This window comes from Cnephaeus nilssonii (assembly GCF_951640355.1).
Source record: "Cnephaeus nilssonii genome assembly, chromosome: 4".
NCBI lineage: Eukaryota > Metazoa > Chordata > Mammalia > Chiroptera > Vespertilionidae > Cnephaeus > Cnephaeus nilssonii.
The window spans coordinates 43,193,624-43,220,248 of NC_137075.1; the positions used below are offsets into that span (position 1 = coordinate 43,193,624).

The 26,625-nt window shown below is 53.0% G+C and overlaps 1 protein-coding gene across 1 annotated transcript; it reads right to left on the bottom strand.

Moving 5' to 3' along the window:
* Positions 1-603: 603 nt before the first annotated feature.
* On the bottom strand, positions 604-21,346 carry BMF (Bcl2 modifying factor). Its single transcript, XM_079769089.1, has 5 exons — positions 21,158-21,346; positions 20,722-20,848; positions 18,230-18,523; positions 16,593-16,756; positions 604-4,631 (listed from the first exon to the last, which is right to left on the bottom strand). The coding sequence occupies exons 3-5, from the start codon at positions 18,516-18,518 to the stop codon at positions 4,530-4,532; spliced, it is 555 nt and encodes a 184-aa protein (XP_079625215.1). The 5' UTR covers positions 18,519-18,523; positions 20,722-20,848; positions 21,158-21,346; the 3' UTR covers positions 604-4,529.
* Positions 21,347-26,625: the final 5,279 nt, after the last annotated feature.

Here is a 26,625-nt window from a genome sequence, read left to right on the forward strand (position 1 = left end):
TGGCAAGGTGCATCGGCCCTTTGGCTCTCGGCTCACTGCTGACAGGACCAGGGGTGGTTTTCCCCGAGGATTTTCAGAACTCTGTCAAGAGCTTTAAATTACCCTCTTGAATCAGACACATTGTTAATCCACAAAGAAATGCAGGCCAGGAAGTCCCCCTACAAGGAACCTACCTCCTGAGATGCTACCCTGATAAAAGAAAACCGAAGCCCAGCTTGACAGGGGTGGGGGAATGGAGGTGTGGGCAGGTCCTTTGCACACATTCCCTTTAATCCTGCAAGGCAGGCACAGCTGTATTTTACACAGGAAGAACCAACAGCTCAGAGAGATTACTTAACTGGCCCAAGATCATTCAGCCGATGGAGGCTGGAACGGGATTCAAATCTGGATCTGGATCCAAAGCCCATGTCTTCCACCCCATGGGGCCTCTGCTCTGCTGCTTACTGTGTGGTCAGAAGGCTCTTCTGCAATCCAACAGGGGAAGGGAAGTCCTGACAAGCCGGGAGCCTCAGGGATAACTCAGGAGTGCAGCTGGGACACAAGTTAGGAATCTCAAATTCTCCAGTGGGTCCCGTTGCATTTTTACCACACCTTGAAACAGACCAGTTTTGCTTTAAATGGTTTTATTAAAAACTGTACCAATTGATGGAGGGAAGACACACACACACACTCTCACTCACTCTCTCTCTCTCTCTCTCTCAGAACAGAAAGTCAAATACTCTGTACAGGTTAAAAAACAATGGGTCCCCAGTCCCCTCCCTCTTTCCCTGTCTCTCTCCCAGAGGCAGAGTGCCTAGAACCCAGGGCAACTAATCTGGGATGAACAAAATGCTACATTCTCACCGGGTCTCCCCTGACAGCCCTGTGGACCCAGGGTGGCAGCTGGGCGATGCTCACCCAGCAGGGAGAGGCTCTGGCCAACTGTGCAGGGAAGAGCAGTGTGGACCTGGGACCCGCACAGGCTCTGAGCCCCGTCAGCGTCGAGGCTGGTGCATCTCTGGAAGGGCTGGGCTTTCTCTGCCATTCATTCCCTCGAGGCTCTAGGTCCTCACCGGCCCTGGCATGCCTGCCCACTGCCCAGTGTCCCCAGGAGGCATCACAGGCTGATGGGTTAACCCCTTCCTCGGGCAAGTCTGGCCAGGGTGGCCTGCCCCCAAGGGTCCCTGCCTACCCACAGAGGGGCCCTAAGCTACCTCCAGCCTGGGCTGCCGCACTGATTCCCCCAAGCCCTGAGGGCAGTGGCAATTTAAGTCTGCCTGCTTCTGCTGCTCTCCACTCTCCCTACTCCCTCTTCATCAAGTCCCCGCCACAGGCAAGCTTTCATGGGCAGAGTACTCCTTGCTGACTAGGACAGTCAAGTGGCTCCCAGCCTCCTTCCCAGAAGACTTCAGGCGGATGGAGGACCTAGATGGGCCATCCCAATCAACCCCTCCCTGCCATGACCAGTCAGGAGCCACCCTTGGACAGGGCCTGGCTACAGGAGACAGTGAGACAAGTCAGCCGCGGGGGGGGGGGGGGGGGGGGCAGGCCCTCTGAGCACTTCGAATGTGCCTACCACTCAAGCTCTGAAAACAGACCTACTCCCCTAGGGGGTTGGGGAGGTCACTGGGAGGTGATCTTTTCTTCCTGCCTCAGATTGAGCAGGAGAAGGCCACGGGATAGCTCTTCAGCAGCCCAGACTTTGCAACCCGCTGGGGAAGTCAGATGTCTGGCCCGGGGGGATTGTCTCCCCACTTCTGTCCATAGGCTTCCAGAAACCCCTACTCTGGGGTTCTGAATTGGAAGGGCTGTTTAGACCCTGAATAGCAGGCTTCCCCTCCTCCAGGGCATTTCTACAACGGGGAGGGCGGTTTCCAGTCCCTCTCCCACCCCCATCCATCAGCAAACCACAAAAGCTCCACAAGTCTTCAGCTGGTTACAGGTCAGGACCCAGGTCAGACTCTCCCTCCCTCTCAATCGGATTCTCCACCCCCTCACAGGAGACAGCCAAGCCTCTGGGGGTGGGGGTGGGGGTGGGAGAGGGGCCCAGAGGGAGGGACAGGTCTCCTGAGGCTGGACTTGAGGAATGTTCAGACCAACTCACCAGGCAGAGGGGGAAGGGGCAGGACCTAGATCACTAGGCCAATTGAAAACAGCCAGCCAGGAGGAACCTCTCTCCTAGGGCTATTCTGGGAGTTACCTCCTTGGTTTTCTGGGGGGTGGGAAAGGAAGGAGGTTTTAAATGTTGCCCTGGCTTGCTTAAGATAATGAGTTAGTTCTTGGCTTCACAGATGGAGATAGTGCGGTTGGACCATCTTCCCCCTGGCCCCAGGCTCAATGTTCAGATGGGCTTGCCAAACTCTGGGCTCAGTTCTTAGCACAGGCCCTCCTGGGCCTGGCAGGGTCCCTGAAGTGGATGGCTTTGCCTCAGCACCAAAGTCTAGACCATTTCTTTGCTCTCTCACTCAGCTCAGGTGAAAAGTCTGCCAAGAGGGGTTAAAAAATGGTTGGTAGAAATAATCGTGGTTTTCTTGTGTGTTCCACTCCAGCATATATACCAGCCGCTGCCTGTCAGAGCCTTGGTCCAGGAGAGGGGAAACACCAGGCCCTCAGCACATCCTGACTGGTATGGAGACACGCAGGGGAGGCTGAACTTCACGGCGGTCAGCGTGTTCCAGAGCCAGTCCTCATGCCTGTTCTCTGGGTTCCTTCCTGTAAGTGAGAACCCATCTTCTTAGCAGACAAACCATGGTACACACCCTGAGAATATAATTCTGGCCAAGAAAAGGTAATACCTCCAGAACATCTAAGTAGAACAAAACAAAGGCATTTGCACAGTCTGAGGTCCTTCTCCTCAGGGTCACTATGAGCCCATCCGGCACCTTCATGCAAAGGCACCAGCTCTTCTGGGAAGTCACGGCCCTGCTCTGGGGCATGCAACTTGGTGAGCAGAGCAGGAGCTCGACTTCAGTCTCCATTACCTTCCTCTGCAGGTGAACAGCCTGCCCAGCTGTACACACAGGTGATCAAGCCTTCCTTCAACAGGACGGAGACCTCCTCCTTGCAGAGGAGCCTTGGCTTGTCCAGATGTGAGAGCCTCCTCTGGGCTTCTCCAATTTCCTGGCGTAGCCCCGGGGCCTTCTCTGCCCAGGAAAGCAGTCTTTTCTTTGGGCCTCGCTTCCCTGGTTAGCACCAATGTTATCTTTTCCTACGTATGCAAAAATGACCATTTCACTTCTAGGTATCTGTTAACAGGTTCCGTTAACCAAATTCTCTGTCTTGTCAGAGCTGGCCGACTGGCTGCTTTAAATTCTCTCCATTAGCGCCACAGCAGGGAGAGAAGGGAAGTTCGGAGGCAGCTGCGGTCCCGCTGAGTTCCAGAGCATGCCCTGCTGGCCTCACTGGGAGCTGAAGGAAGACAGGAAACGTGTACCCAGCTTTGACGGTTCTGCACTCTTAATCGTTGTCCATTGCTCGAAAAGACACATGTCAGCTGACAAAGTCACTGTGCTGGCTTCTTCCTTCTACCTTTCATACTAGGTGTGAAAAAGGAATGGGAATAAGGAGGAGGAGGTATGTTGTTTCCAAGGAAACCAAGTGGTCTGGGTTCCTCTCGGGCTGACTCTTCCAGGTGGGATGGCCACATTTCCCAGTGTCACTGCAATGCTGCCCCTTCCTGCCCTACAGTGCTGATCTGGGCGCCGAACGCAGTCTGTTGCTGGGTCTCTGGAAAGAAGGAGCCCACAAAGGCACAAGCTGCTGGTGACAGCACGGTGATTGGCTATTTGGCTCATCCATGGCTGACATGCAGCCAGTTCTAGGAAGCCAGAGGTGGCAGTGGTTCTGTACCTCAGGATCAATCCTGGGGCCTCCAAGTGGGACCGAGTCAGATTTGAGGCCTACACAGAAGTTTGGTTCATTCTGAGGCATGTTTGAGGGGTCCTTGGAGAAACCCAACCCTCCCTGAGGTCTGCTGGAGATGACAGGGGCTGGGCAAGAATCCCTGAGCCCTTGGAGTGGGCACTGGCTGGGCCAAATGAGAACCCAGACATCGGCTGAGTGGCCTCGTGAAGTGGCCAGGCTCAGCGGGAAAGCCCCTGACCAAGGCCCTGGTGCGTTGAAGCAGTGTGACTGTCCGGATCTCGGCTCCATCCATGGTGGAAGGCTGACAGGATTGGAGGGAGCAGGAGTGTAATCCAGCCTCCTCTGGTTTAACTGAGTTCCTGTGGCTAAACTACAGTCCTCTGGCCAGAGAACATCACTACCTGGCCATCTTCAACAACTGCGGGCTGAAGACTCTGCTTGTCAGAGCCCTTGGGAGGACCCACCATCAGAGACTCATCAGCCTTCACTTCAACAGTGTTTGACAAAGGCCCCCATTCCTGGTCAAGGTCCTGAACAGGGAAAAAGGTCCCACTCGGGTATGTCTTATTTACACATAGAGATACAATTTTAAGATAAGAACAACAAAAAACAACTTCACAAGACACAGTGTCAGTCCTCGCCGAAGTCCTTCCTGTGGTGCCCCATTCGAAGAGGGCAGCCCAGCCTCACCTGGGACCTGCCCCGTTCCTGTTCTCATCTCCATTCACGGCGAGGTTATGTAGGAAGAGGAGGAACTGCCACCACATGCGATTTCGGTTCTGCTGGTGCTGAAAGGGAGGGAAAAAAAATCAACGTGACTCCTAAACGCAGCCTTAGATGACTTCTTATCATTTCCAATAAAAGTTTAGATCAACATGTCTGGGGCGGCACTTTAATCCTATCAGTGCAGCAAAGTGGGGGTGGGGGGGGTGGGGGCGGACAGGAGAAGCGGCGATGAGGGGGAGATAGCGGAGTCCTCCAAAAACAATTGCAGTTTTTAACATTAAAAGGAAAAGACCAGGCTCATTCTGCACTGTGCACAAGAGGATTAAACTTTCTCCCCTGCTTGCAGGATTTTCCAGAGTTTAGCCAAGTGCTGCTTTTAATCAGATTGGCTCCTGAGCCCCTCAAACCTCAGCTGCATGAACAACAAACTTTCTTCAGAAAGAAAGAGAAGTGCCCCCCCTCTCTCCCCCCACTCCAAAGTAACACAGAGAACAAGGGGGAAAAGGGGGGAGCCTCCATCTGCAAGTGATTTGACACTGTGAAGGTCAAAGGGTTAATCTTCAATTTAAACCACACTGCTGAGGCAGCAAAAATCTGATTTCATCCAGTGCAAACACGCACACAGACAGACACACACACACACACACACACACACACACTTGAGCGCCTGCCCTCTCTCCCTTCCCAGCATCTCCAGCTCAGCACTGCCCTTTTTATAGCTGCTCTTGACAGTAAGCCATAAATAACCCCTCTTGGAGCGCTTTCCTACTGACTGGAGCCAATTAAACGTTAAGCAAGAACATACTTGAAAACAAAACAAAAACAAAGAATGCACACTACTCTCTGGAGGTTATCCCAGGTCCTACTGTCAGGCAGGGAAGCTGGGGGCAAAGGTCAGGGGTCAGTGGCTCACAGGATTGTGGCTGGTGCCCCACCCACACAGGTACATTTCCCTGGGGCCAGAAGGGGACTGAGGGGTGCTGGAAGAGGCGGTCTTTGTTCTCTCTTTGTCTGCCAGGGCAGGGCTGGGCTGGGGCCCTCTCCGCAGGGTTCTCAGTGGACAGGGGAATAAAAACCTAGTGTGCAGAAAGAAACCAGCACAGGCTGGACTTGTATTGCTGCAGGGGCCCAGGCAGCAAGGGCCAGGGGAGCTGGAGCCCTCTCTTGGTTTTTTTTTTGTTTTTGTTTTTTAATATATTTTTATTGATTTCAGAGAAAAAGGGAGAGGGAAAGAGAGATAGAAACATTAATGAAAGAGAATCATTGATTGGCTGCCTCCTGAATGCCCCCCACTGGGGACTGAGCTAGCAACCCAGGCATATGGCCTTGACCGGATTCGAACCCTGGACCCTTCAGTCCACAGGCCGACGCTCTATCCACTGAGCCAAACCAGCTAGGGCTCTTGGGCTGTGTTTAACCACACAGCCTGGCCACCACCAGGAGACTATTATCAGCTAGGAAGAGGAGAGGGTAAGTCAGTAGCAGAACTGGAAAGTGAGTCCAGGTCTCCTGCACTCCCAGAGCCTCACAGGTCCCTCTGGCCTGGGAAAAGCATGCAGGCGGCTGGGTTCCCTCTCACTGTGCCTTAGGCCACTAAGAGAAGAGAGGTGAGGTGTCAGCTCAGGCTGACCTCAGGGCCCTGCCAACCCAGGAGAACAGAATGCCCCGTGCCTGTGGCAAGAGTATTCCTTCCCCTGCAGGAGGAGGACCGGAAAACAACGTGGAGGCATAACTACTGCAGGGAGGGGCAGGAAAACTGGGCTGTGCCACTGAGGAGGCCTGGCATCGGCTGGGGAGACTGATAGCTTCCTCGGGTTTTGTAAACAAAGATGAGTAAAAAGGGGAAACACACCCGGCTTAACAAAATCTGGTTATAGTAAGACAGCGTGAAAATGGACTCAGCTGCAAACCTGAAGACGCAGGCCTGCAGCAGCTGGGCAGAGCACCCTCCCTTCCCTCCCCAGCTGCTGCCCAGGACAGGTGCAAAGGTCATGTGCTGGAACAGGAGGAGATTCCAGGAAAAGCCCGGTCCCTGGAGAGGCCAGTCTGCTGGAATCCCCAGTCTCCTCAGGTGCCTGTTTGAAAAGGCCAAGTAACAATAGCAGCCATGATAATAACAATAATAGTAACACTGAGAGGGCAAGGCTCTGTTTTGAGTGTTTTCCATCTCTTCCTCTCAGCATGTGGTCCATGTACCAGCAGCTTCAGCATCATCTGGGAGCTTATTAGAAATTTAGATCTACTAAATCAGAGCATGAACCTAAAACAAGATCCCCGGGTGACTTTGAGACAAATTACACATACATTAAACTCCTTTGGTCCTCTCAACAACCCGATGAGATAGGTGTGTATTATCATCCCCATTTCACAGATGAGATCATTGAAAGAGTTACGTAACTTGGCCACATAGCTAGTAAGTGTCAGGGATTGGACTGAGTCCAGACTATTTGACCCGAGGGCTGTGTCCTTACTCATTGTCACTATGTTCCGAGTACCACCATATATACCTTTCTTTATACCAAATTAACCCTTTATTCTCCCTTCTCTAAATCATCTCCAAACAGCAATTCAGCCAGGGATGGGAGATCACAATTCCATGATTTGGGACCTGGTCCAATACCATTTCTGTATGCCTCAGTTTCTCCCCGAATTCCTCCAATAGAGGCCACCTGCTGCCTTGAGTCTCTGGGAATAAGGCAAGGCAAGCAGCCTCACTCCCATCATTGGGGATATTGGAGGACCCAGGAACAGCTGTGGGCCAGAGGGTGCTGTCAGATGGGAAGGCTGGGGTCTTCTGGGAAACACAGGCTGGCCCAGGCACAGGTGGGCACGCAGGTCCACCCTCAGGAGGGATCAAGGTTCTGTGCCTCGGCCTGTGCAGATCTCAGGGCTCATGAACTGGCAAGGAAGGCTTTGGTCCAGGAGTCAGAGGACCTGGCTGTAGGCTGGGGTCAGTCTGTCCGTGAGTCCTCACTTTCTTATAAGTGAAATGCAGGCTCCCAAACCTGACTGCATCACAGAATCCACTGAGGTGCTGCTGTAAATACAGAGTCCCCGGGCCTCCCCCAGACCGATTGGGTCAGAATCTCCAGGGAAGGGCCCCAGGAATTTGTAAACTAAACAAGCTCCCTGAGTGATAGTTTTAAGAATCAGAAGTTACATTTATTGTATATTGTAGTCATAAACGTAATTACATGTTAACTGTAGAAAACTGGAAAGCACAAGAAAAAAAACAGAGGAGCAAATAAAATCATCTATGATTCTATAGCCTAGAAGAAAACACTTCATGACCTGGTGTTTCCTTCATGCTCTTTCAACCTCTTCCCACCAGAGTAATGCCTTGGCCAACTCAGGGGTAAATCCTGCCCAGGTGGTTCTACAGCAGCCAGGCCACAGACAGGCATTTGGAAACCACTGAGGTGCTTTCCAGCCCTCAGGTTTGGTGATTCGGAGTTTGTCATCCACAATTATCTTCAAGATTACAACTCGGAGCTCCAACAACTGAATGCAGTTAGCCTGGTGGAGGGTCTGGGTGGGCCTGGGGAGCAGGCTGCCCCGCACAGAGTTGCATCAGTGGCGGCGGCAGCCGTGAGGCCAGCGAGAGCCGCCTGGGAACCTGCTTAGGCCCCGGCAGCCCTTTCTCTGGGCATCAGCAGATGCCACACATACTCCACTTGGCTTTCTCCTGCCACAGCTGCAGCCTCACAAGGCCGTTTTCTGAAAGGAAACCAAGCTGCCTCGCACCAAGAGAATCAAAGAATGCTCTGATTTTGAGGAGCAACAATAAATATTTTTTAAAAAATTAAACAAAGGGGCCTGACGAGAAAGGAAAGAAAAAGGGCTTGAAGGGAGGCCAGTGAGAGAAACAGGGAGGAGGAAGGAAATGAACATTGGCCCAACAGGATGAAGTACACAAAGACGCCAGAACGCCAGAGAACCTGGGTCCTTCCAGGAGAGGGTGTGGAGGAGAAGGGGAGAAGGAAGAGGGAACCAGGAAAGAGCGTGCTTGGCCTCGGACTCGCGGGTTCTTGGCACAGCAGCCAGCACATCAACTCAGATTAATGAGTGCAAACCCCAGAGCAAGGCCCAGTCTCCCAGACTCAGCCCGAGCACCTCTCAAAATATGGGAACCTGCCCTCGTCCATTTGGCTCAGAGGACAGACTGCCCATGGACTGAAGGGTCCCGGGTTCGATTCCAGTCACGGGCACGCACCTCGGTTACAGGCTCAATCCCCGTGCAGGAGGCAACCAATCAATGTGTCTCTCTCACATCAATGTGTCTCTCTCTGTCTCTCCCCCTCCACTCTCTCCAAAAATCAATAGAAAAATATCCTCAGGTGAAGATTAACAACAACAACAACAACAAAAGAAGTATGGGAACTTGCAAAGAGTGGAGTTCCCAGAATGCTCAGTCAGGTGCCCTGAGGGCTAAGGGGTTGGGCTACAAGGCATGGGAAGCTGGTGGCAATTGAAGCTTACACAGGAAGTATTCAAATTCAGTCCAGAGGGTAGGACCAAGGCATGGAGGGAAAGAATAGAGGTGAATGCCCAAGGGAAGGGGTTCAAACATGGTGGGTAATAATATTGTCTTCAGGTAAGAGAGTACAACCAGGCATTCGAGGCCTAAGGTTTGTCTTTAACTCAGTCCCCCTCTCTTGCTGTGGTCCAGGGATGAAGGTGTGCCAGTCAGTTGGGGACTTGTGTGCCGGGCACTGTGACTAAATGGGCATTTATCCTGTATAACGGGGAACACGTAGGGACCCACAGCAGGTATTCAACAAGTATACACTGGACTGGCTACAGAAAAGTCAGCCTTGCAAGATAACCCACTTGTCTGAGGCCAGGAACAACTGATGTCTGGCCAGGTCTAAAGATGTACTAGATGTGATAGTATCAGCCTCTTGCCTGGGGAGAGGCCCAACCAGTAAAAGGCTTTTTTTTTTTAAGAGCTAGCTGTGGTGTCTGACATGGTTGGATTACACAAATCAAACTCTGTTTCATCCCAAGTGGCCTCTGCCCTAAGCACCAAGCGTGTTCCCCGCCCTCCCCAGATAAAAATCTCCCTCTGCCTCTCCCCTTCGGATCCAATTCACACCCGTGGGAGGGGGGCTGGGGGCTGTCACCAGTGTTCCAGACGCTCCAGCAAGAGCTAACTCACCTCCATAGGACCAGAGGAAAGAGCCAGGCTACGCTGTGGGCCTGCTTTCAAAGAACCCTGCAAATTTACCAACCAGACAGCAATTTATTACATCTCATGCTCAGAACAGAGTACTTGATCTTCCCGTTGGCTCCTCACAAAGATCTGGGATGCAGGAAGGGCAGATGTTATCACAGTCAGGGAAGCAAAGGCTTAGAAAAGTTACCCCAAGCAAATTAGTTGAGACAGTGGGTTATTCAAACCCCTGACTTCTGACTCCAGAGTTATGTCCTTGCACAAAAATATTACAGGGTGTTGATTCACATTATGGAAATAGTATTAACTTTTCAAAGCAAATCACAACTGGACTGCTCCCCTAGTATGTTTAAAGACATTGTTTCCAGATCATTAACTATTTAGTAAGGATGCTGTGGACCAGAAAAAATAAACCTTTCAGAGGCAGAGCTAACTGAAGATCAAACAGAAATAAAGCTAAAACTGGTCTGAAATTGTAACTTCAGATCATGTTCTGAAACCATGCTCAGTTTCTTTAAAATGCAGAACTCTACATACTCTACTTTCTGGGGAGACACACTCTCTATAAAGTGACATTTTCCTACCTTTTCCCTTTCCCCACCTAAACCTACCCCGGCCGGGCCGAAGGAAAGAGGCTTGCTGCTGAGAACCAGGAATGGAGATAAGGGAGACTTCAGGAAAATTCCACTTGCAAGAAGCAGGGAAGATACTTTTGTTCAATCCAGCAAGCTTGAACAATCAAGCACCCAACTGAGCTAAGGGTTATGAAGGATACAAAGATGAGCAATGCAAACCTTGCCAATTATTTTACAACCTGAAGTGGAGAAAAGCAAGAACCCAGACTAAGGTGAGAGGAGGCAGAGCAGGGTGCTCTCACTTTCCAGCATGTGTTGCTGAGGAGCAGGGCTTCCAGCCCAGCCACTTACAGCGTAACCCGGGCACATTATCTCATGTCTCTGCGTCTCACTTTCCTATCGGACGGGCACCATGGGGTCTAGATGTATAAGGTGGCTGTGGTGATCAAAAGAGAAAGGGCTATGTCAAGCAGGGGGCCTGGTGGCTGCACCGAGCAAGCTCACCTCTCCTGGCGAGCACAAGGGGAACCTGGGCCACTTCACTTCGCTGGGTTCTTCCCTCAACACGCTCTGCTCAGCATGCCCGTCTGGGAGCATTGTCTTCTGAACAGACTGATCAAGTCCTGGGGAAAGCCGTGACTTCTCACCCGGAGACAGGCTGTGGCGGCCAGGGACAGCTGGGCTCAGAGTTCCAGGCTGCCACACAGAGCCAGGGATTCCGAACCCCCCGTGGGCCCACTGTCACTAAATGCTTCAAGGAAAGAGCAGTGGAATGGCAAAATGGGAAAGGTAAAAAATCTCCTTGCTGCCATGGCCGGTGTTGCTCAGTAGTTGGGCATAGTCCCGTGCACAGAAAGGTTGCTAGTTTGACTCCCAGTCAGGGCACATGCCTGGGTTGCAGGCTTGATCCCTGGTAGGGGGTGTGAAGGAGGTAACGAATCAGTTTCGCTCTCGCGTGCTTTTTCTCTCTCTTTTTCCCTCTCCCTTCCTCTCTCTCTGAAAATCAATTTAAAAATATTTTTTTAAAAATAATTCTCCCTGCCAAGAGCTTCCTCAGCTCAGCTAGCAGTGCTAACAGGACGTTGAAGCCACAGGCCACCACCATGGCAAAAGGGCAGCCTGGAGCCAGCAGGTTCTCAGTCAAAGACAGGAGGGCTTCCCCTAATGCACCTGGAGGACACTACCTTCAGCCGCTGGGGGCTGGGGATGAGGGGCAGGCTGGGTACCACCCAGGTCCCCAGAAAGAACTGCTGAGGCCCCTACCTAGCTCCCCTCCGGCAGGGCTCTGTGCTTCAGCTTCCCTCAATCAGAGAACAGCGCCATCCAACTATCAGGCAACCTCTCAAGAGCTCAAAAGGAACAGTGGTGTGTGTGCTCTGGCCAAACGCAAGGGAGAGGGGATCGAGGAGGGGGCAGGTTTGTTGTGGTCTACAAGGCTGTGGAGAAGGAACCCCAATGTTCTGACTCCCAACTTGGGGCCTTTGCAACTGGCTGTTCTTGTCCCCACCTGAGCATGGAAGATGGCCAGACCCTCCTCCTCACCATACCAGTGACCGTTCTCATTCTGGTCCTGGAACATGCCCTCTTGGTTGCCAGATGTGGATCAAAAGGCAAACTAGACATTTTTCTTTTGCTTTTTTAATGCCTCCCGCTACCCCCTCCCTCACCACCCCCCTCCTCCAAGAAAAACACACACAACAAAAGCCACGTCCCCTCTCCGTGGCTTGCCTTGGTGGGGAGGGAAGGAACTGTCCGGAACTACAAGGCCCTTCTCCTAGAAAAGAGAGTAGTCAGGTGCAGAGTTGTGTGGGGAACTCGGCCTCTAGTCAGCCACGCTGATGACTCATAAGCTAAATATAGCGAGCGATATAAACAGAGCCAGCCACAGAGCAAACACAGGGCCCCCAAGCCCTTGCACTGGCTCTCACGCACGCACGGCAGCTTTCCACAGCCCCTCCCTCAGCCTCGCTCTTCCCAGGCACTGTCCTAGGTGGACCTCCAGATCCTGGGTCAGAGGCTGGCTCTGTGGGGGCCCTTCTCACTTTAAGGCAAATCTCTGGGGCTCCTGCCCAGGGCTGTCCCATCTAAAGCCCGAACAACCTCACTAGCCACAGTCTGAGTTCCAGAAAACCACTCGCTAACAAGGAGAGCATCCCAAAGGGTCAGGAAGCAGGCAGGGGCTCCCTGGACAAAGGATCCAGGCTGCTGGCAGAGAAGCTGCTAGTTCATACACCGTGCAAACACCACCCTGGGTCCAACTGCCCGAAGAGCTCCCCAAGAACTATAAGGGCAGGTGCGAGCGAAATCCTAAAATCATCTTTTAACACATTTCCAAAAGTGTTAAGCTGTCCATTCCTTACTAGTGATATATCTTACAACCGGGATCTGCCTCTTAAGTCCAGGATCCTTTCTGTGATATTGCAATTAAAGATGATTTCAACTGAGTGGCTGAATTTTTTTCTCAGATTTCATTTTCCAGAAAGTCCAATTACTATTCAGGGAATTTCCAAATCTGACTGTTCTGAATGGAGCTACTCCTTGTCCAAGTGAAAAAGTCATTTCCAACATGAAAAATTCTCAACCCTCCTTTAGCTTCACTCAACAGTCCACAGTGGCTGCGTTTTTGGAGGATTCTTGGCTTCTTAACTTTGCCCCAAAATACCACCACAAATTTAAAGATGGGGCCACCGGGACAGGAGACTTTCTCAAGGGGAGGGCACACTAGCTACTGCTGTCCATTCCCAGGCCCACGCAGGAGGACACCATGACAGAGCAGCCATGAGCTCCGTGCGGAAGCAAAGCCGCACCTCCTCTTCCCTGCAGGAGCTGGGCCGACATGGAAGTACCGGGGCACACTCACAGAGCCTGAGTCAAGGTAGGCCACTGTCAACGGTCTGCAGCCGGTCAGATCACAGAAGAGCAAAGAGGGAGATAGAGTGTGTGACCAGGTTTGGAAAGGCTTTTACCTCCGTTCACTCTGCCTCCCAATCTCTTGTCGCTTTGAAGACCCTCGCTGACACTGATCTGCCTCCAATTCCTTGCTGGTTGGTCCAGAGGAGCCACCTGAACTGATCACTTGAGTAACCAGGCTAGACCTGCATGCTCTTTGGGAAACATGGCCAGCATAAACCGACCCGGAAGAATCTGAAACCTTTTCAATCTGGGGTCACGTTGATGCACTCAGTTTGCCATATCAACACGCTCCCCATCAGCATACCCCCGCCCTTGGCTTCACATCTCCTAGGGAGAAGATCCTACCTGATACAGAAAAAGAATAACTGAGGTTCAAACCAGGGACAAAAATCAGAGCTCACACTGCCTTCAGGACTCAGGGATCAATGGCCACTGTCTGGCTCCAGGATACCATCCCAGATCCAAGGAGAAAGAAGATGGCCAGGCCCCTTCAACTTCTTCTTACCTCTTGGGTTGTCTTTCGTGGCTCTCTAAACTCAGCCTACAATGATGGGGAATGACCATCACTCTCGGAGGAGAATGTTCAAGGCCAAAGCCCAAAGCTGAACAGTTTGGACACCGATTTCTCTGGACAAGACAGGCAGAGGGGAGCGCAGGGAGCCGCGTGATGGGTGGGGTGGGAAATGTTGGGGGCTGATCAGGATTACAGAGAGACAGAAGTAAACAGCCATTAAAGAATACCTACTGATGTGCCTGGAGTTTCCACAGGTATTAACTCACTTAACCTTTGAGGTAAAATTCCGTGGTATTAGCTCAAATTTACAGAAGGGGAAATAGGCTTGGCAAGGTCAAGTGACTTCCCAATGGCTAGTAGGTGGCAAAACTGGTATTCAAACCTGGGCTTTCTGACTTTATACTCAAAGCCTACAGACTTAATCCTAAACCACTTCCTTCCTAGGGCCTCAGTCTCCCTGCCTGTAAAGATGAGGGAAGGAAATAGGGAAAGGAGATAAAGGATAAGAATGTAAGAGTGTCAACAGTACTTTTTAGATATGAAATATTAGACTGTAGTTATGTAATAATGAAGTTCAGAAAATTACTAACTCCTTAAAACTAGCTGCTAGAAGAAGCTACGTGTGCAATTATCCTAGCCCTTCCCCCAGGATGAGCCAGCCACGGCCCACGGCCCTCGCCCCCCTCCTGTGAACAGGGTTAGTGGGGAGGAGGGGGTGAAAAGGACTCCACAGAGTTTCTTTGTAATGGAAAATTTGGGAAAACCAGCTCTGGGATAGAAAGGCCTCACCAGCCAGCCTGTGGACACTGCAGGACAGAAATAGGTAGCTGGCAGGTGGATGAGGGGCACAGAGAGCTCAGGAGCCACTACAGGGTGAGGTGCTGAGCAGGGAACACTTTTTGACAGTTAGTTCTCCTGCTCTATCCTTCCTCCTACCTGGCTGGGTGGCTCTGCTGGGAGGACGGCATCCTGTCTAGGGTTGAACCATGCCCTCAAAGAGGCAGCCCTGGGCTGGGGGAAATGATGCCAAGCAGCAAAGAGCCGGGTCAGACCCTGAGATAAGGGCCGCCCCCCTCCTGTTCAGGACTGAGTCAGGAAGAGAGGGCGCTGGGCTGTGGTCTAGTCCCATCCTCCCAGCCTGCTCCCAGGCCTACAGGAGCTCCCAGATGAGGGAATATTCTGGGAAACACCTGTTGAAAGAGACCAGGTCTGTTGAAAATGAAAAAAAGCTGCCTTCCAAACAATACTTCAGATGAGTCTAGGAGACCCAGAGCCACCGTGTCACCCATCAGCTCCAGCACCAGGACTGGACGCTGTGAGCTGGACTCAACCACAGGCCGTACAACCAGGCTAGAGTGAATGGGCAGGAAGGAGGCCAAGAGAAAGAAAGCAAGAATCGGAGTGCGTCCACACATGGACTGAAGGGGAAACTCTAAGCCAAGTTTCCACAGAAAAATCAAAGGACAGACTAGAAACGAGTTTGGGGCCAGAAGAGGAGGCCAAGCTGCCTTATTATCTAAGCACAGGGCCACCCTCCCTTCCTCATCTCTGAGGGTCTAGGAGAGCCCACCAGGGCCAGTTCTAGACCCAAATTTCCCTCAGAACTCCTTGGCAGAAGGCACTGACCATATTTAACTCTTGATGGCCTGTTCTCAGGAGACCCAAAGTCAATTTCTCTTTCCCCCGGTGCTGGCAATGGTTCGGTCCTTGAGTCAAACCTACTACTATCAATAGCTCTCCTCAGGCCACCTGACGTGACCCATCTAACCTCAGGGCCTTGCCCAATCATGATGCTATTTATTTTCCTGATTTCCAGACAAATAGACAGACAGGCACACACACACACACACACACACACACACACACACACACACACACACACTCTTATCCTACGGGCCAGGGACACTGTCCCAGAAGGAGGGAACGTGTTCACTTCCAGGTGGCGTGCCTCTGCTTCAAGCGACGGGCATACTAGCACAGATCAGCCCCAGCCCGCTCCCTGCCTTGGCAGCCCTCCAGAAAGTCAGCCCAGAGAGGAAGGGTTAAGTGCCTGGGGGCCGCCCAGACAGGGCTGCAGAGCAGGGCAGCCTACAGCCCGTGGCACAAGGGCTCCTTCAGCACGAGCCTGCCAGCCGCCGCCTTTGTTGATGGACTCTGCCACATGCTCCACTGACACGGGATGCCCCGCCCTGGCGGTGCTGGTGCCAGGCTGCCGGCCAAGCACCAGGCCGAGCGCCCGGCCGCCGGTCTGGAGAGACTCCCCGAGGTACGCTCTCCAGAGTCCCAGGCCCCAGTTCCCAGACAGAGACAATGAGGAGCAGCCTCCCCAGCTGGAAAGTGTCAGGTTACAACCGGTTCCACCACTTTCCCCCACTCAGCCCATCCCTCAGCCTTGGTTATTAGGTTCCCATTGCACCTCAGCCAGACACCCGCAACTGTCCAGTTTCCCTGCAGCACCCTGAAAATCTTCCCCTTGGGTCCATACGGGACAATCTCTCAACCCTGGCCTCAAGAAGACACAGTTTGTCAAGCAAGGCTGCAAAAAGCCATCCCATTTTCCAGGAAGGAGGGATAGTGGCATCTCCCAACAAACCATCTTAGGGAGCCTGAGCTGAAAGTGGGCAGATAACCAACTTGGAGCTCAGAGGTGAGGGCGGGCATACCCATCCAGTAGGGCCCATCCAGTCCTCAGGAATCACATTAGTCAAGGCCAAAACTCTGGGACCGTATTCTTCAGATCTAGCACGACAAAGTTGCAGAGGCAGGCCCCAGCCACCCCCCTACCCACCCTCCCAGCAGACTCAAACCTCATCCCCCACCCCACCCCACCCCAAGGACCCGTGCCTACTTGCTGCATTTGAAGCCGATGAAACTGGTCTGCAATACTCTGAAGCTTCCTGGCAATCTGGATCTCTGCTCGATGGTGTTGCCACTGTCCTTCAGGGGGCTGCTCACCAAGGGGCAAGCCTGCAGGGAAACTGGCAGGGAGAGGGAGCCGGTAGCCAGCATTGCCTGCAAGGACAGAGGGCCCACATCTCAGTCTTCTCCACAACCGTCCCTTCCTCCCCGTGCCTAACACTCCTGGCACAGACCCGGGGTTGAGGCCTTATCAGGGCAGTCTGCCAAATTTGGACAACCTGACTCAGGAGCAAGTATATAAAAGTTGGTGCTGGGAGAACAGAAGGGAATGGTCCCAGCCCTCCCTCCGGTTTTACATTCGTCGGCAGTGCCGTGGCAAATGTAATATGTGTGGGTGAACTTGCCAACCTTCTGTCCTTATTTACCAAGCTGCGCTTGACCATAATGTATTACTCATGTAGTAGCAGGTTGGAGCTCTTCTCTGGAAAAGCACTGGAGGCAGCTCTCCAGAGTTCCTGGGTTGAGCAAAGCAAGGGACAGAGAAAGAGAAAACCAAAACGTGTCTTCACTGATTAGCGCAGCGGAGGAAGCCTGGTCTCAGTTCCTAAAGCTCTGGGCAGTGGCATAGAAACGAGGGAGGGAAAACTCAGACCCACAGAATAGCCGAGTTCCTCTCGGGAGGCAAGGCCTCAAGATCAGGGCTCCATACTTACCAAGTGCTGGCCACTGAGCTGCCACTAGGGGCACCCGCCTGCCTCCTCCCTCCTTTCCCTCTTCCCGCCAGAACTGCGGTGCAAGAATTACCCTATGGGCCGGCTCCCTCTGGGAATAACTGCAGCATCTCCCCAATCTGTCCATCAGACTCAGCAAGATAGCCTCTGAACCTTTCCCCTCTCTCCATACGCTATTGTGCTAAAAGTAGAAAACAGACTGTGCGTCTAACCCTGCCTTTTTTTTTCTTCTTTTTTTTTTTTTTTGCCAGAGGAGGGCACACAGCTCATAAAACAACCCATTTAAGTCCACAAATGAAGGGGTCTTGTCCTATTGAACCTTGGAGAAAGCCCCTCTGCTGGCATTGAGCCTAGGCAGTCTCAACCTCTTTTTCCAGTTCCCCGTTCCAAGCACAGAAAGTCCCAAGTGACAAGTGGGGGGCCACCTTCTGCCTTCAGGAACCTTCTGTCCCAGAACCAGCTGGGTTTTTCCCCTTCAGTGTCAACAGCGAGTCACAGATTCCCCCAACCTTCTCCGGAGCGATGTCAGTCACTTTACGGAAGGTACATCACTACCGGCACACAAAAGGCTGCACCCCTTTACTGGCCACAGGATGTAGAAGCTGAGGCGCAGGTACCCTCTCCAACCCAAGGAGACACCGTGGACCCAAAGATCCCTCCAGAAAGGGACAAAAGAGCAGAAATAATGGCAGGGCAATCTGTCCTTCTTGGCGCCCAAGGAGCACAGGTAAAGGAGCAATGACAAGCAGAAAGGCAACAGGTGAGAGGTGAGGAAATCAATAGCCCCTGCTGCTCAGTTTGGGGAAGGAAATAGCAACAGGCAGGTTTGGGGAGGGAAAGTCCCCTCTTTTCCCCAAGTCTCTATGGGAGGAGTCCTGAGGCTAAGAGCACTCACCATAAAAGAGTCGCTGGGGTTCCTCGGTCACCCCACAAGGCAGCATGACACCCTGGCTCGGGGAGGCTGGACTGAGGGTCTGGGTGGCCTTGTCTTCCTGGCTGATGGGTCGAAGCCCAGGGCCACAGCAGTGGGTGAGAGGGAAGAGCTGCAGACGGCTGAGGGGGCAATCCAGCTGGCTCTGGGCAAACAGGTCAGCAGAGGGCAAGCTCCCAGGCTGGGTCCCCAGCTCATCCTCTGGCTGAAACACATCATCCTCCAGCTCCTCCACACACTGAGGTGGATCCATCTCCCCTGTTGGATGTAATGAGGCATCCAGGATGCTATCCCTTCCAGGCCAGCCCTGCAGTGGGACTCCTAGAGGGGGTCCTCCCCTGCCCTTCCTTATTCTCTCTTCTTACCTGTGGAAGTGGGGCCAGGTACTGATGACTGATAACCCTGGTGATATAGTGCTGCCAAGGGTGACACCTGTCCCCCAATGTGGACTGCCTCACCTCACTGCTCAGGGACTCTCCATACTTCTTCCTGAGCTCACCCACGGCCACCCTCCCCTCAGTCTCTTCTTCTGACCCAGCTGGTCACAGTCATGAAGTTTGCTCCCAACTCTGAGCAATAGCAGGGGTATGATCAACTGCTATAAGCACTCAGGGTACCTGGGGAAATGTCAATGAGACTAGCCTCTGTGAGAGAGCAGAAGGGTGCTGTGACTGACTGTACACATAGTGCTCACAACACTCACTCTCTCTCTCTCTCTCACTCTCTCACTCACTGCCCTGAGGAGTAACCAACCACCAAGTCTAAACTGAGCTCCAGGCTCAGCAGTAAAAACAAAAGCCAGCCAGCAATCCTAGGACAGCCAGGTTCCCTCCAAACCTGCTAGGCCCTGCCCATCTGCCCATCTAGTCTCCACCCACAGCTTGCTCAACACAACAAACAGGCTCCCTGGTGTGGTAAGAGTGTGTCCTGGGAGAGAAAAGGAAGAAAGACCCAAGTTAGTCATTGCAGCTGCCCTCTCGGCACAGTAGAGCTGTCTGCCCACCACAGCTTGGCCTAGAGGGTAGGTCCAACATCCAGCAAAGTAGCCGACCTCCTCCAGCTCAGTCTACTCACTAGTCTCCCTGATTTCAAATCTTTTCCCACAGCCTACCACTCCTGCCAGTGCTGAGCCTTAGATTGGTACGATCTGCCTCACAGGAGGAAGTGAAATTTTGCCCTTTCTCTGTGACCTCACTCACGGCCAAAATACTCAGGTTGTTGATACGAGTTTCTTGGTAATAAAGAAGTTCCTCTTGCTCCACCTGATGACTCTTGGAAGTCTGACCTTGGAGCCACCTAGCATCTTGAGTTCCCAGCCCAGCCCCCTCCACACTAACTAGGAACCCCTCTGGAGCAGCTAGAAGCAAAAACCACCTGAATAGTTAAGGATACAGAGAGACAATGTTTGTCACTGCCAGATTCAATTAGAGATCCCCTGGGAATTCTGCTTCCCAGTCTCTTGCCTTTGAAGAACAAGCCAAATGGTCTGTGGGTTGGTAAAGTACTTAAAGAAATCTCAGTTAAATTCAGAAGTCCTGGCTTTCCCAAACGCAAGCCGTCTGTCTCTCTGTCCCTCCACCCCACCTAGTCCTGAAGCTATGGTCCTATCCCTGCCCTCTTCCCTGGAGAGTGAGGAGATGGCCACTTGGATGGCAAAATAGGCACCTGGTTTTCTTTGAATATTGTTTCCCAAAGGGGGCTGCGGGGAGGGGGGGGGAGAACTCCAGCTTATCAGCACCAGGAAACAAAGTTTCCTGCTGAAAAGACCAAAGGCTGTCCTGCCAGTCAGCTGGCAGGGGCTCCCCTCCCGTCCCTCAACCTCTCAGCAAGCCGGCAACCCCAACCTAAGAAGGGGCCTCCAAAGCCAATCACAACGAGGACTCATTGTCTTGTTTCTTCCTTTGAAGCCCGTCACCTCCCCTCCCCCTCCCCCTTCCAGCAAAGCCCCAAAGTTCAACCCTTACTGGGACTGGACGGTGGGGGAGGTACAGCCAGAGGGTGTGGCTCTGCCAGCCAGGGTACCCTTCCTACTCTCAACAGGAACTGCAGGTGGGAGCCTCGGAGGGGTGCTGGGCAAGGTCAAGTATAAACTAGGATACAGTAAAGAGAACCTCTTCTCCCCGTCCCCAGACCTGAAGAGGTGATGTCCAAACTGGTAGGAGGGGCACTTCCTGAGAGCACTGCTAGGGAAGGCTTTATTCCTAGCAAGGGGAACTGAACTAAAGCCCGCCGTAGCCATCCCAGTCCCTATGGGCTCTAACAGGGATGCTGAACTTAAGACTCCACCTCCCAGGAGAAGGCAGAAGGCGCTCTGAACCTCGACAGGGGCTAAAATCTGGGGGCGCGCGCACACGCACACGCGCGCGCGCGCACACTCTCTCTCTCTCTCTCTCACACACACACACACACACACACACACACACACACACACACACACACACACACACACACCAGACCTGGGTGACTCCAGGAGAGAGTGTCGGCCTCCGAGTCGTGATGCCAGGGCTCCGCGCCAGGGTCCAGCGTGACGAGCTCTCGGGGGCTTGGCGCCCAGACGCAATTGGGAAGGAGAGGAAAGCCCAGCTGTTAAGGAGAGGGGCCTTCAGACTCCGCGGGGAGGCAGGACGCCCCACAACTTCCTGCCCTACCCCAAAGTAAGATCCGGAGACCGGGCTGTTCTCTGGCGCCCAGGTCGGCTCGGCAGTGCACCGCAGGCTCCCTTGCCCACCTGGACCCAACTCCTGGGACTCTCAAATGCTACGACCCCAAGTTGCCTCGTGGAGCAGCGCACCTAGATGTGGGTTCTGCACCCCGTTTCCACAGCCCAGCGCCCCAGTCCTTCATGGTCACCCCAGATACCCGCAGTCCAACCCTTCCCGGGCCCCCACGCACAGCGCGACTCCTCGCCCCACTTCGCCGAGGAGGTGCGATCCAACTCCGCCCGGCTCCCGGCCGCCCGGGCGCCCTCCGGGCTGTTGCGGGGGGCGGGAGGCGCGAGCAGGGGCAGCAGCCGCAGCGGGCGGGTGGGCGCGGGAGGAGGCCACTCCGCACCTCGCGGTATTGTTTCCAAAATACGCCCGCTCTGGGCATCCCGCAAACAGCTGATTAGGCCCCGCCCCCAGCGCGTCACGCCGACGGCTGGCCAATGGCGAGTGGAGCCCCAAGTCCCGGGCTGGGCGGCTGCCAGGGACGGTCAAGAATGTACGAACCTTCCCTTGGAAACATTACAAGGGGCCGAGCAAAATTCTGACCCGCGCCAGAAACGCAATTGGTGCGCCGTCCTCCACGCAGATTCTGTTCCTAACGCAAGCTCGGGAATCGCCAGAGAGTCACCCTTGCATTAGGAACGAGCGAGGGGGCGCCAAAGTGACTTTTGTCTTCTTTCTCGGGAATGGGCTAAATAAAAACGGCTCCAGACAAGGAGGGGAGGGGGAGGCTGAGAGCTTTTAGACGCGGCTGGTGGCGTCCAGTGGGTGCAGGTGCGGGTGCCCGTGGATCCTGGCCTGGTGGCAAAGCACCCTCCGCTTGCCGAGCGAGTCAGGAGAAACTCCAGCCCCAAGTATATAGGAAGCCTGAGAGCATGTGTCTAAAGCTGTTACTGAGTGGCTTTCAGATCAAACACATCCAAAGGGGCCCTCAGGTCCTTGACTGGGCGAGCACTCTTACAAAATAAGCATCTGGCTGAGGAGAGGCGAGATCAGGGACTGCTTGGGCAGTGGACACGCATCCTCTTTACCGCTGCATCCAGAGGTGGTGCTGGTGCTGCCAGGAGAGCAAAGTGCCCTGCAGATGGCATACCACCGGTAAGGGAGTGTGGAGCTTCACAAACATTTATTGAGCACCTGTATTGTGCGGGGTACTGTGATAGGTGCCAAAAACCGGTGTCTGTCCTAGGGAGCTTACAAGTTACTCGGAGAAATAGACCTGAAAATAATGGAAAGCAGGAGGAAATGTGCTGATTTTGGGATAATGACTGCTAGAGATGCAGAAAAATTCAGAATGCGAAGGCGGGAAGGCTTTAGGGAGAAGGCTTTTGAGTTAGGCCTTGAAGGATGGGGAACATTTTTCCATATGGAAAACCAGATAAAACAGCCCAGGCCTAGGGGCAGCAGAATAAAGGAAGCTGGGGAATCTGTCCTGGGGGCAGACTGGGGAATCTGTCCTGGGGGCAGACTGGGGAATCTGTCCTGGGGGCAGACTAGAGGATGGCATCATTGGGTGCACACTGCGATGCAGGAAGAGTGGGCATGGACAGGTAGGTTTAAGTCAGAGTACACAGGTGTCCCTAGAATGCCAGGTTGGGGAATCTGTACTTATTCTGGAGGCCAAGTGGAGCCAGCAAAGTTTTTATAGAAGATGAGGGACTTGGCCAAGCCTGAATTTTAGGGAAGATAAATGAAGGGGCCAGAAATGAATGCGAGGGAGCCAGTCCCTGCACTAGACCTGACGATTGATTATAGGGCCTGATCCCAGTGGCAGGGGGACTGGTGGTTGTAAACTGGGACAGATTTAAGCGGAGCTGGGACCCTTAGCCCAGAGGAGCCTGAAGTCATCTCATACCTTTTTCCTACCCATTCTTTCCCTAGCTCCTTCAAAGGGTACTTCAAAGAGAGCAAACCAGGCTTAGTGAGCACTATGGTTGCTAGAGTTAAAAAACACCGTCCCAAAAGGATGGAGAAGAGCGAAAAGGGAAAGACAGGAGACTCCAAGTTGGCCAGCAGCCCAGTCCCCCCAGGAGTTGACAGGCATCCAAAAAAGAGGTGCTGGAGCCAAAACGAGGTCTATTATTTTACCAGGAGGCTTGGCCAAGAGGGAGTGTCAGAACCTGTCATGCCACATGTGGGGAGATGAGGAGACCAACCCAGCCTCAGTGCAGGGTTCTCGGGAGCCTTCATGTTCGTCATGCAGATCTCCTTCCCCTCCTTCCTTCCATCCTTCCTATTGGCTTTCCTCCGGGGCCAGTGTTTCAGGCTGGCCACTGATGACGATGGGAAGGACTTAGGGTAAAGAGTGGGGCTGAAGGATGAAGCAGCTCTGAATCTGTCCTCTGGGACAGCACAGGCCCCCAAGGGCAGGGGTCATCCTAATTCCCCTGATCCACCCAAGCTGCTAAAGCTCTGTCTGCTTCCTCACAAGGTGGAGTTGGGTCCACAAGGCAAGGAAGCTGGTAGAGCAGGGTGTTCACCTGGGCTCCATGTATCTGTCACACTCACCAGGGTCTCCTCAGCTTTAGGGTCTAAGGAACCCCTAACACTGGCTAACTTGCGCGTGGGTTCACACATACATTTTTGGAGGGGTGGCTCCATAGCTTACAACAGTTTCCCAAAGGGGCCTGTGACCCTACAAAAGGTTAAAAATCATCCTTGTAGGGTAATGGGGCTGGGGAGCAGAGGGGGTCATCTTAGTGGGTCTGGGCAGTTTGCAAGATGAAGGGAGGGTCACACCCTCCAGTGACATTTCTTCTAAGACCTCTCTCCCAGGCTTTCCCAGGCCGCTCCCTCGGGCTAGTTCTAAAGGACACCTGGTGGCTTGGCCTCCTGTGTTATCAGCCTCTAAGGTCAAGCAGCAGGGGCCCAGCCTTCTGAGCCAGAGGGACCAGAAAAGACTGTCAGGGATAAAGGGGTCAGGGAGGTCAGGAGCCTCACTCCCCACCTCTCATCACTGTCAAAACAGACCCCTCCCTCTGGGCCCTTTCTCCCCTGCCAGACAGGGCAGACTCAGCAGAGTCAGGACCTACGCGGCTAGAGATCTGGGATCTGAGCCCCCTGTCCAACAGCAGCAGCACGCTAGTAACAGAGGAACCCTAGGCTTTTGACTAGGCTCAGAGCAAATGCACATTGCAGCTGCAGCAGCCTTTATTTTGGAGAATTTCCTTACTCTCCCCCCGCCCCTTTGCCCCAATTTGTTTTCTCTTCTGCTAACTGACCCTGGCTCTAGAAGGCGGGTCCCCAGAGAAAGGCAAAGTGTGCAGGCCTGAGAGGGAGACTGATCTTCCCCCACAATCCTGGAGGGATGCAAAGAGTTAAGAGGAGCGCTTTCAGCAGAAGAGAAAACCCAGCTCCCAGTAGACAGCAGGCAGGAGCCCTCTCCATTGTTTCACCTGGCTATAGGATTTCTCTCCGAGACAAGGAATGGGCTCTAAAACTCCGGTAACTGGATCACTGGGAAGGGAGGTTTTTTAAAAACCAGCTGACAGCTGAATAATAGGAATTACCAGGCAGGCCGCCCTGGGGTTACTGAGGTTTGTAACTCAACCCCCAGGGAGGGGTTAGATTGGAAACTGATTTATGGGGAAGGTGGGGGTCTTGGTGGGGGAGCCCATAATGGTTGACTCCTTTGCCTCTTAACTCCCTCAAGGAGGGATCCTGAATGTAAGAAAGACCAGGAACCCGGGTGTCCATCCCTTGCTGGACTTGCTGTGCCTGCATGGGAATTAGTCCCTCTCTCCTGGAGGGTTTGGGAGAGAGAGAGAGAGAGAGAGAGAGAGAGAGAGAGAGAGAGAACAGAACAGACAGCAGACAGACAGATTGGCTTCTGCTAATTGGATAAACAAGTGGAGAGACTTGATTTCCCAGTCAATGAGCTCACTGCATGCCAATCACTGGTTCAGTGAGACTGAAATAGAAAAAGCAGGTACTAAAGGGAAAACATTTGGGAACTCAGAAAACTGGATGTAAGGAGAAATGTGGAAACTGAGGCTGCCATGCTAAAGCCCAGTGGAACCTAAAAGATAAGGTGAAATCCATGAATTATGACATTCAGCACATATTCAGTTTTGTTTGGGGGAACATTCAATAAATATTTCCTGAGTGAGCAAATGGATGAATGTACATTTCCACATTTAAAAAATATGAATAGCCCGGCTGGTATGGCTCAGTTTGTTGAGCATCGTCCCATGCATAGAGAGGTCGCCAGTTCAGTTCCTACGCAGGGCACACGCCTGGGTTTCGTGTTTTGGGCTCAGTCCCCGATGGGAGGCATGCAGGAGGAGCTGATTGATGTTCCTGTCTCTCCCTTGCCCTTCCTCTCTCTCTAAAATCAAGAAAAAACATATTTTTGAAATAAGTGGAAAAAAACCTTCAGTGGAGGATTTACCAAGAATGTCCCATGTTACATTGTGTTTGCCACTTGGAATGGTTGGCCTTACCTGCGTTTCTTCTCACCAACAGAGCCTCCCCTTAGAAGGGAAAGGTGATGTCACCAATGCTTTGGTACCCTCAGACCACCTCCAGGCTTGGCGCATGATGGAACTATGTCTTTGGAGACAAATTTGCAGGAAAACTACAAGCATGGCCCTGAGGGTGGTGCCTCCGCTCCACTTTCCCCCACTTCCTGCCCAGCCCGGCGCTCAGCATACCTAGCCCATGGGGGGAAAGTTGGCTTTGTCCTGCTAAGAGACGAAGAAATCCAGTAAGAATACTCTTCCTTTAAATCTACCTCCCCCAGGATGTAGCCTCTTTCCTGGACAAAGCTACATCAATACTTCAGTACGTACTTTCCGTAGGATTGTCAGGGAAACCTCGGAAATTTCAAGCTGAGGCCAGAGAATGACCGATTGCTATCGAGGAAACCTGCCATCCCGGAAGAGCTGGGGACTGGTCCCTTCTGGGCCTGGAGCCTCCCAGTTTTGAATCTGGTGTTCCAGAGGATCTGGGCAGAGAAGGGGAGTTGGATCAGCCGCTTTCCCAGCCCACCCCTCAGCCCCCACGGCCCTGAAGTGGAAGAGGGTTCCTCTCTGGCAGTGAGAGAGAGGCTCAGTCTCCTAGGTGTGAGTTCACTAAACATTAACTAAGCACCTGCCCTGTGCTAGGCCCCTCGCCAAGGACAGGAGGTGCAGATGCAGGCCCTGGGGGATCCTTGAGCGTATCCACATCCTTTCTTCCCAAACATGAACCCTCCTATGCACACCTACACACAAACTAAGAGAAGCTTGGGGACAGGAGGAGAGTATGGCAGGGGGAGCTGCAACTGGACACGCTAAGAGTCAACAGCCTTCTGGAAATGTTTGATGCCCCACTTCTTCCCGGTTCCCAAAGCCCGCCCATCATTAGGTCGAATAGGAAGAACTCTGGACTAGATGTCTGGGTACAGTTCCCAGCTCTGCTATCATCAGATGACTTTCCAATACTCATATATATGTCCTTGCCCCAACAGATTCAGAGGTGGCATAACTTGGGCAAACAGTCTGGCTTGGCAGGGGTTAGGACTTTGGGGCGACACCAGCTTCTTATCCCAATCCTGGCCGAGGTCCCTGGGCTATAATCCAAACAGCTCCCACCTGCTGAGCTATCACCATCAGTGCCATTTTAGGACCTACTGAATGCCAGACATGTGACAAAAGGTGTCTCGTTTAACCCCAA